The 9,821-nt window shown below is 40.0% G+C and overlaps 1 protein-coding gene across 1 annotated transcript; it reads left to right on the top strand.

Moving 5' to 3' along the window:
• The first annotated feature begins 1,770 nt into the window (after positions 1-1,770).
• Pde6 (phosphodiesterase 6) lies at positions 1,771-9,058 on the top strand. Its single transcript, XM_017897311.1, has 12 exons — positions 1,771-1,824; positions 2,877-3,196; positions 3,943-4,176; positions 4,717-5,074; positions 5,218-5,387; positions 5,603-5,825; positions 6,014-6,088; positions 6,161-6,199; positions 6,292-6,573; positions 7,016-7,392; positions 7,474-7,910; positions 8,274-9,058. The coding sequence occupies exons 1-12, from the start codon at positions 1,771-1,773 to the stop codon at positions 8,906-8,908; spliced, it is 3,204 nt and encodes a 1,067-aa protein (XP_017752800.1). The 3' UTR covers positions 8,909-9,058.
• Positions 9,059-9,821: the final 763 nt, after the last annotated feature.

The following is a 9,821-nucleotide window of genomic DNA, read 5'->3' as shown; positions in this document are numbered from 1 at the left end:
AATAATTGCAAGATTTCTTACACTCTGTGTTATCCTTGTATTGCTTAAAAAAAATTATTAATTAATTTGAATAATTCCTTAACTCCATAATTCTATAATTATTCTACCATCATTTTTCTGTAATTATTTTCAGATTTTTTAAGTACTTTCTTATTCCTAAGTTACTTAAAAGGATCGTAATCGGAAGTATGATGAAGATAGTTTTATCGGGCCATAAATATTCCATTTTCGATAATTACGCTTTACATCTACTTCTACCAAGAATCGAGAAAAATTACATCCTTTCGTTACTTTAATTCCAAACTTTGCCAATTACCAGGGGCGTTTTAACGTATGGGCAAACTCGTTGATCGCCGGGGGCCTGGAGCTTTAATTGGGCCTCGAAACGAGATTAATATAAAATATTAATATAAAATAAAAATATTAATATAAAAGATTAAAATAAAAGTTAGTTCAATAAAAGGACAAGCGTTCCTTCGACCATATAAAGAAATTTAATTTCCCTGTATTATTATTACCACCACAATAAAAGAAAATACTCCTTAAAAATTCCATCATCGAGTCCCATTAATTTACTCAATTCTCAATACTTCTCCAATAACCTAAACCATAATTCGCTCTAAAAATGAATGAAGAATATCATTCTATAATTCGATAACTCTACTAATTTCTTAAAATTGCTATGAAGTCAAATCTATCCGCGAAGGAAACGGGGATAAATTTATTACAGGTACAAAGGGTTAATTGCAGGTACTTATATAGACAAAGAAACTTAATTTGTATTATTATTACTACCATAACAAATGGAAATATTTCTTAAAAATTCCTTCATCCAGTCTATATAATTTCTAATAACTTAAACCAAAATTTGCCCTAAAAATGAGCGAAGAATATCATTCTATAATTCGATAACTCTAATTTCTCGAAATTACCATAAGAAATTGCCAGAAACGAGGATAAATTTATTACAGGTACAAAGGGTTAATTACAGGTACTTATATAGTCAAAGAAACTTAATTTGTATTATTATTACTACCATAACAAATGGAAAAATTCCTTCATCCAGTCTATATAATTTCTAATAACTTAAACCAAAATTTGCCCTAAAAATGAGCGAAGAATATCATTCTATAATTCGATAACTCTAATTTCTCGAAATTACCATAAGAAATTGCCAGAAACGAGGATAAATTTATTACAGGTACAAAGAGTTAATTACAAGTACTTATATAGTCAAAGAAACTTAATTTGTATTATTATTACTACCATAACAAATGGAAATATTTCTTAAAAATTCCTTCATCCAGTCTATATAATTTCTAATAACCTAAACCAAAATTTGCCTTAAAAATGAGTGATGTAACTCTATTAATTTCTCGAAATTGCCATAGGAAATTGCCAGAAACGGGAATAAATTTATTACAGAATATTGCATGGTGCGCAAAGGGTTAATTGCTGGTACTTACAGTCGCATTTCAGTCGTCTCTTTGCCGTGAAATTCATAAGTTTCGCGAATGCGGAACGTGGAGCAAAGTCCAACGGTGAATTCTGTTATCAGGCTGGAGACAGTCTGCGAAAGGAATACTCGTTTCAGGTTCCGTGTGTCTGGGACTCGCGTCGCGGCCCAAAGAGCCCGTAAAGTTTAACAAAGCGAAGGGGTTACAATGCGAAGTGTCCTCTCACCTCGTTCTCCCGAGGGCTCCGCGTGTTAAAGCCTAGCGAAGCAGCTACCATCGTGCTCAATGCTAATTAATTCAGACGTAAGATGATATGGAGTCCGAAGACGAAGTGGACGAAGAGCTGCCGGAGGTGAAACATACAGAGGTACGATAATCCCTCTAAGAAACAAGAGAAAAACAGAGAAATAAGGGAAAGCAAATAGGGGAAGGAAGAGTCGGGGGATGTTTCGTTTGTTGGCCGTTTTTTAAAGGAGAATCGCGAAGAACGTGAGAATAGGGAAATATTGTAGGTATTTACGAATGTCTGAATCGTTGGGGAAAAATTTTAATAAGGGGTCGGATAGTTAGAGGATGTTTGGAACCTTTGTTCCATGTGTTTTAACCCTTTGCTGATGAACAAATTATGAGTGGAAATAATTGGCGAATATTCTAATCCCTCAAGGAGAATGGATCTTCGAAATTATTTAACAGAGTAGTTTCTTTTTATAATAATGGATAAAATTTGCTAATGTAACATAAAATTTGTAGTTTATATAACGTAATACAATCTTCCAGAACATGTCCATTTTTTTAAATTTAGGAATTTAAATATCGTCGTATGGTTCAAAATCTAAATATCGTCGTAGACTCCTAAGATTTAAGAATCTAGAAATCTAAGAATCTAAGAATCTAGGAATCTAGGAATCTATGAATCTAGAAATCTAAGAATCTAGGAATCTAGAAATCTAAAATTCTAAGAATCTGTGAATCTTGGAATCTAAAAATCTAAAATTCTAAGAATCTAAAAATCTAAGAATCTAAGAATCTAGAAATCTAAAATTCTAAGAATCTGAGAATCTTGAAATCTAAAAATCTAAAATTCTAAGAATCTGAGAATCTAAAAATCTAGGAATCTAACAATCTAAGAGTCTAAGAATCTAAGAATCTAAGAATTTAAAATTCTAAGAATCTGAGAACCTAAAATTCTAAGAATCTAAAAATCTAAAATTCTAAGAATCTGAGGACCTAAAAATCTAAAAATCGTCATAAACTCCAAGCTCCAAAATCTAGAAATCATCGTCATAAACTCCACCAGTGAAAAAATATTTCCAAGGTCTAGAAAAATGCAAAAATGGCTGCCATCGGCAAAGGGTTAATATCGGCAACTAAGCAAGTGAAAAGAAAGAAAGCAATGCAAGGATTCCAAAAATGGCGTAGGTGAACCGGAATGATAACATAGAGAGGTTCGAGACGATGAAAATTTCCACGAAACCGATGTCCTCGAAGACGGCAGAGCGAAGCGAGTGCCAGCTGGTGCGCTCGCCGAACCTGGAAGAACCGGAAATCATTGTTCCGTGCAAGGATCCCGGCGAGACGAAGACGCAGGAAGAATCAAAATTACCTTTAAGCACCAGCATCAAGACTGACGCGAAGGACAGTGAGATCGTCAGGATCTGCAGGAGCAAGAGGATCATCTGCCAGGATACTATACACGAGTACGACGAGGATGATGGACTCACTATGGAGAAGGTCGGAAGGTAAGAACATTGATTCCTCCCATATTTTAATTACCCATTCTCCTTCCATCTGAATTTATTTCCTAGAATGATCCAAGTTCCGCCATTTGCATTTTACGATCTCGTTACCATTATACCTGAAACGTAGCTTTAATAGCACTAGCGTCCTGATTCCGTCACCAAATTTATAGACACTGCCTCAAAAACTGCGATTATTTTAATTTCACGTAGATTCACGAATGTTGACGTAAAATTACATCTCTTTAGAAGAAGAAAGAGAGGCCTGAACGTAGAAACTTCGCTCGGGTGTTTCTAATAATTTAAAATAATTTCTAAGTATTATTTAAGAACAGCCTCCTTTCCTCAAACAACGCGTAATTTTTAATTAAAATAAACTTTTCAGACAAAATATTAAAACTTCTCAAACTTAAAAAACAACAGGATACTACTCCTCTAACAAAATAATCGAATTTCAAAGAGGAAAGGTACCAAAAATAATAAATATAATTTACCATTAAGTTTAAATACATTCACACACCTGGCCAATTAATGTTCCGTCATTTTCTATCTTCTGATATAATTTTTCGCAATTGAAATTCATCAGCAGACACAAAACCATTCCTTAGTTCTTCTCAGGGGATCTCGCGAAGAACTTAATAAACGGAGTCCTCGAGGCGATTTTATAATTTCAACCCTAGTACTACGAGTTTCGGTGTACTATGAAACGATCGAAATTGTATTTCTGATCGTGGTATTTTTCGAAAAAGGTACCTCGAGGCACATCCGGATGCTGCGGAGGCCTGGCTCCGCGAAAAAGCGAGCCTCGAGCTTCGTCAACGGCTTCAAGGCATGGCCGTGGTTCAATCCAAGTCGTCGCCGAGGAGCACGCACCAGGAAGAGAGCCTTCTCAGCCGGAGCAAACGGAACAGCGTCACTTCTGACCTGTTCCAGAGCTGGCTGGCCTCCAGTTCACCGGCGAAGCGCAGCAAAAGTCCCAGCAGGTGAATTAACATCGATCTTCGACCCTTTCAGTGCTATACTTAACTCGGGCTATGAATAGTTCTTGAAATAAACATAAATATTTCACCTACTTAACTGAACTTAAAGACAGTAATTTAACTGGATTTACTTAAATTAAATCGACACTTAAGAGAATTAAACCTAATTCTATCTTACTTTAGACATAGTTGTACGTATATTGAAGGGATAATTGTAACGTGTAACGTTTAGCATAAATATTCATGCACCCATTCGTACTCCCTTACGTAATTTGTAAATGTGAGAAATTTTTCGCGAAGAATTTTATGGAGAAATTGCTCCTACCGTTTTCGGCAAAATATTTATTTTTCCATATTTATTCTATGGGCGAGGAAATATTTGCACGTGGTAGTACAGCTTCGAAGTATCCCATCGAACCTGTTAACAAGTATAACGATAGATTCGTAGAAAATAAATTCTAAATTCAGCCCTGAATGCTTACGACTAAATTTCACAAGGTTTGTGGAATACTTCTAAGAAATTATCGTCTATGCGAAATTTAGGACGTATTCGAGTTTAGTTGGACGAAGGGAAGAGCTCAACAGGTTGGACGAGAGTGATTTGTTCATGGAGCTGATCAGAGACGTGGCGAACGAGCTGGATATCAACGTGCTCTGCCACAAGATACTGGTGAACGTTGGTCTGCTCACTCACGCCGATCGTGGCAGCCTTTTCCTGGCTAAAGGGCCTTTCGAGGACAGATACTTGGTGGCAAAACTGTTCGACGTGACGCAGGACACCGAGTTGGAAGAGGCAATCCAGAGAGCAAAGAACGAAGAAATCAAGATCCCTTTTGGAGTTGGCATTGCTGGCTACGTGGCTCAAACCAAGGAAATCATCAACATCAAGGATGCTTACAAGGTTCGAGGAAATTGGTTCTGGTTGTGCGGAATTAACTGCTTCGAAATCCCTCGTGGAATTAATCGTGAAGGATGATAACGCTTGTATTTTCAGGCTATCGTGATTTCTCAGACAATAGCAGATGTTTGCATGCTTCTTTCCAGGATCCAAGATTCAACAGTTCCATCGATATGAGAACAGGCTACAAAACGACACTGATTCTGTCCATGCCTATCTGCAATTACGAGGGAGACGTGATCGGAGTGGCTCAGATTATAAATAAGACTAACGGCAGCAATGAGTTCACTGATAGAGACGTGGAAGTGTTCCAAAGGTGAATGAACAATCATAAGATTATAATAGAAGTTGATACTGCAAACTTTACACTACAGTGAACAGTGACACTGAACATTTTATGTTACGAATATAGATGGAGAGTAGACTCTATATGCAGATATATGTAAATGAAGAATACGCTTCATATACTGGCCGAGTATAAAGTATTCCACAGAGTATTGTCCAATGTTTGTATGACAAAACCAATTTCAGGTACCTAACATTTTGCGGAATAGGCATACAAAATGCCCAGCTATTCGAGCTGTCGGTGCAAGAGTACCGCAGAAATCAGATCCTCTTGAATCTGGCCAGAAACATATTCGAAGAACAGAACAATCTCGAGTGTCTGGTCACGAAGATCATGACCGAAGCGAAGGAACTTCTAAAATGCGAGAGATGCGCCGTCTGTCTTCTGGATCTTGACTGTGGCGAGGCAGTAAGTTCATTCGAATAGTATCCCTGGCAAATGCTGCAAATTAACCAGATCGTCAATTTCAAATTCGATCTCTTGAATCATCGAATAAAAATAACAAAAATTGCGCGAATAAAATTAGCAAATACGCTTAGACAAAGTTCTCCAGGGTCAGCTATGAGCGTCGTAAGAGATGCCAAGTTTCGTTTCAGGGACACCTCGAAAAGATCGTCGAACGACCAGGAAAATCGACGCAAGAGTGCCGGAAACCGCTGTCGAGGAGAGAGGTGAGTGACACCGGCACGTGTTACTCGAGTTCGTAAGTCTGATGATCTTTTTCTTCTTTCCTGGCGGCTCAGAGTAACAACATCGAGATGGAGGACATTTTCCAACAGCACGTGAGTAAATTCCTAGAAAGACAAAGCAGTCGTTGCTATAGACGATCGAAATGCAAATATTCAAGGAAATGCATGTTCTCCTGGGTTCCTAGGCATTGAACGACGCGAACAAATTCACCACGATCTTCGAGATGGACAATGAGACGCAGGAAGCTAAAGTGTACAGGCCTAGCGGAAGCGATCTGTCGAATCCTCTCGGTCAGATCGCCAGATACGTAGCTGCCACTGGCCAGATCTTGAATATCGGCGACGTGGCCACGTGGCTGAAGAAGGACGTCGTTCAAGCCGGAAGTGAGCCCATCAAGAGCATCCTCTGCATGCCCATAGTTAATGGTCAGAGGACTGTGATCGGTGTCGCTCAATTAATCAACAAGGTTACTCTCCATTTTCTCGTTACGAAATAAAAGTTCTGTTACAAAACGAAAAGTATAGAAAAGAAACACAGAGTATGTCCATTTACTAGTTAGAAATACAGCGATTAAAATAGGCATTTCCTTTGCTCAGTTACTAAATAAGGACAGAGAGAGAGAGCGTGAATGATATAATTAAACTGATCGTTGATGAAAGATAGACGCTGATACTTCGAATGGAGTATTTGGACACTAGGACTATCAACTTGTAATGTGCACCTAAATAGATAATAATTACAGTGTCACAGTATCGTACAGCTGAAGGAAATTATATGGATCACGTTAGAGTCAATGTTAATTTTGATACCAATCGTTTTGGCTGGTTTGCTAGTTCTAGTGTTAATATAGAATCCAATATCCTTCGATACTTTAAAAGTATCGGAGCTAACCGGAAATCGATCTACAGGACAATGGAACATCCTTCACGGACTCTGACGTATCGATCTTCGAGGCGTTCGCCATTTTCTGTGGTCTTGGGATCCACAATACCCAAATGTACGAGTCAGCTTGCAAGCTAATGGCCAAGCAGAAGGTAGCTCTCGAATGTCTGAGCTACCACGCGACGGCCAGTAACGACGACACGTTGAAACTGACCTCGGAACCGATACCGTCCGCGGAAACCTACAATCTGTTCAGTTTCACCTTCATCGACTTCGACCTGACCGACGAAGACACCTGTAGGGCCACCATCAGGATGTTCAAACAGTGTGACCTGATCCAAAAATTTCACATCCCCTATGAAGTGCTGTGCAGATGGGTCCTTAGCGTGAAAAAGAATTACAGGTGAGAATCTCTTTGACATACAGTGTGTTTCAAGAACAGTTGGTACCTCGATTCGTCTACCTGTTTTCATCCTGTTCTTAGGCCAGTCAAGTACCACAATTGGAGACACGCGTTGAACGTCGCCCAGACGATGTTCGCCATGTTGAAAACTGGCAAGATGGAGCAATTCATGACGGACCTTGAAATCCTTGGACTCCTGGTGGCGTGTCTCTGCCACGACCTGGATCATCGAGGAACCAATAACGCGTTTCAAACAAAGACGGAATCGCCATTGGCTATTCTGTACTCGACCAGCACTATGGAGCATCATCATTTCGACCAGTGTGTCATGATCCTGAATTCGGACAGCAACAACATCTTTCAGAGTCTATCGATGGAAGATTACAGAAGAGTGATGAAAGTAGTAGAAAGCGCTATACTCTCTACTGATTTGGCAGTTTATTTTAAAAAGAAGAACAGGTTCATGGAACTGATCGACGAGGGCGAGTTCGATTGGCAGAGCGAGGAAAAGAAAGAACGTAAGACTGATCATCAGTAATAATCGTAAACTCTATCGTTCTATATCCGTAGTGAATCCAAATTGAGAAACCTAGCAATTCCTTGTAAGTACTCGGACAAGTCACAGTCCTAACCCGACCCATAATACCAAAACCAAATTCTGATTATCTCCCAACAGCACTAGATCTAATACATAGCTAATCGAAATCTAAAACCTAGCTACTTCCCTACAAGTATCCAGCAGTGACAATTTTTACACCTAAGCATAATCAACATTCAATAAGGCCAAAACGAAATTCTGATTACCTCGTGACCATAATAGTCCTAAATTTAAAACCTAACTACTTCCCTACAAGTAGCCAATTCTCACTTTCTACTTCTAGTGCTTTGCGGAATGATGATGACAGCCTGCGACGTAAGCGCGATCGCGAAGCCGTGGGACGTCCAGCATCGCGTGGCTAAACTAGTCGCAGACGAGTTCTTCGACCAAGGCGATCTGGAACGTCTGCAATTAAACCAACAACCGGTCGCCATGATGGATCGCGAAAGAAAGGATGAGCTACCCCAGATGCAAGTGGGTTTCATCGACGTGATATGTCTACCTCTCTACAAGGTCCTCTCCGACACCTTCCCGTGGATCATGCCGCTCTACGAAGGTACCATGGAAAACAGGCAACACTGGCAAGACCTAGCCGAGAAGGTCGAGATGGGTCTCACCTGGATCGACAGGGACACCATCGACGAACCAGTCGAGGAATTCGTCTCCTATGAGCCCAAGGACATCGAATTCACTGTCACGACCTTAAACTGCGCCCATGTGGACAGAAAAGAGATTCCTGAAAAGTCCACGTTGGGAAGATTCGCTTCGCTGAGAAAAGGGGGTCGTACCTTGAGCAAAGGCGTCAGACATCGGATCAGCAGGTCGCTTTACGCAAGGAGCACGCCAGAGGACGCTGCCAAGTCGAAGGCTTTGATCCCTGACAGAAAGAGTCGCAATAAACTGTGTCTGCTCATTTGACGATTTACATCGACCACTCTTGAGAGTATTCCGGAATGATGAAAGGGATAATTGGAGATTTCGTGGAGAAATATCGTTGCGATTAGCTCTGGTGGATGCAATGCAAGTCTACCCCAGTTGGCTAGCTTGCCAGCTTGCGATTAGTTATTGGTCGACCAGGACGAAGATGACCTTGAAGGAAAACGAAGATGAACTCGTGGGACAGAATTCGTGGAGGAACGAATTAGGAACGTGATACTTGAAATTTGCAGAGGTATTACGATTTATACTTATCTGCCTCGAGAAATCCTGCATCTGCAGAAGCTACGAAATCGTGGAGCAACGTGGGATCGTTTGCTTCCTGCGGGTGAACGAGGGAAATATTTAGTATGGCCGAGTCAAAATGTCCAAGGTGCTTGCAAATTTAATTTCAAGACTGTCCAGTCTCTAGGCGAAACGGTAGACCAGTAGTCAATGGCTAGGTAGTTAGACCTGATACAAGTTAGGCGACCCTCATCGACATTTACCGTGCAGAGAGAGAGAGAAACGCGACGCAGAGAGGTCGGCGATAGTACGGATTCAATTTTGACAATCTTTTTTGTATTACATCTCGATACCTTATTAGAATAATCCGGCGGATAGAATCGATGGAGGAAAAATATGACCGTAGGATATCGCGATTTATAAAATGCGAAATAAAAAAAGAAAAGCGTAGCCAAAAATATGGGCATTTTTATATACCAATGGAATCGAAGAATTAGGAGAGGATAGGGGAAAATTGTAAAAGCGGGAAGAGAATAAAACTTTCGATTCCCGGTGACAATTATGTACATCTTGACTTCGCGTGTTTCTCGGATGACGCGAGGAACCAATCAGAAACGCGAACGGATTATCCACAGCCAATCAATGCCTATGATTGAACGGACGATTCCGT

This window comes from Eufriesea mexicana, unplaced genomic scaffold, assembly GCF_001483705.2.
Source record: "Eufriesea mexicana isolate 0111107269 unplaced genomic scaffold, ASM148370v2 scaffold415, whole genome shotgun sequence".
Taxonomy (NCBI): Eukaryota; Metazoa; Arthropoda; class Insecta; order Hymenoptera; family Apidae; genus Eufriesea; species Eufriesea mexicana.
Note: the sequence above shows the minus strand (reverse complement) of the source record. Positions and strands in the feature narration are given on the sequence as shown.

What these genes read in the sequence shown, in the direction of transcription:
- Pde6 (XM_017897311.1), top strand. Translation starts at nt 1,771, where the DNA reads ATGGAGTCCGAAGACGAAGTGGACGAAGAGCTGCCGGAGGTGAAACAT. An exon ending in ACTATGGAGAAGGTCGGAAG is followed by an intron (nt 3,197 to 3,942) that starts GTAAGAACATTG and finishes TTTTCGAAAAAG; the next exon opens with GTACCTCGAGGCACATCCGG. An exon ending in ACATCAAGGATGCTTACAAG is followed by an intron (nt 5,075 to 5,217) that starts GTTCGAGGAAAT and finishes GCTTCTTTCCAG; the next exon opens with GATCCAAGATTCAACAGTTC.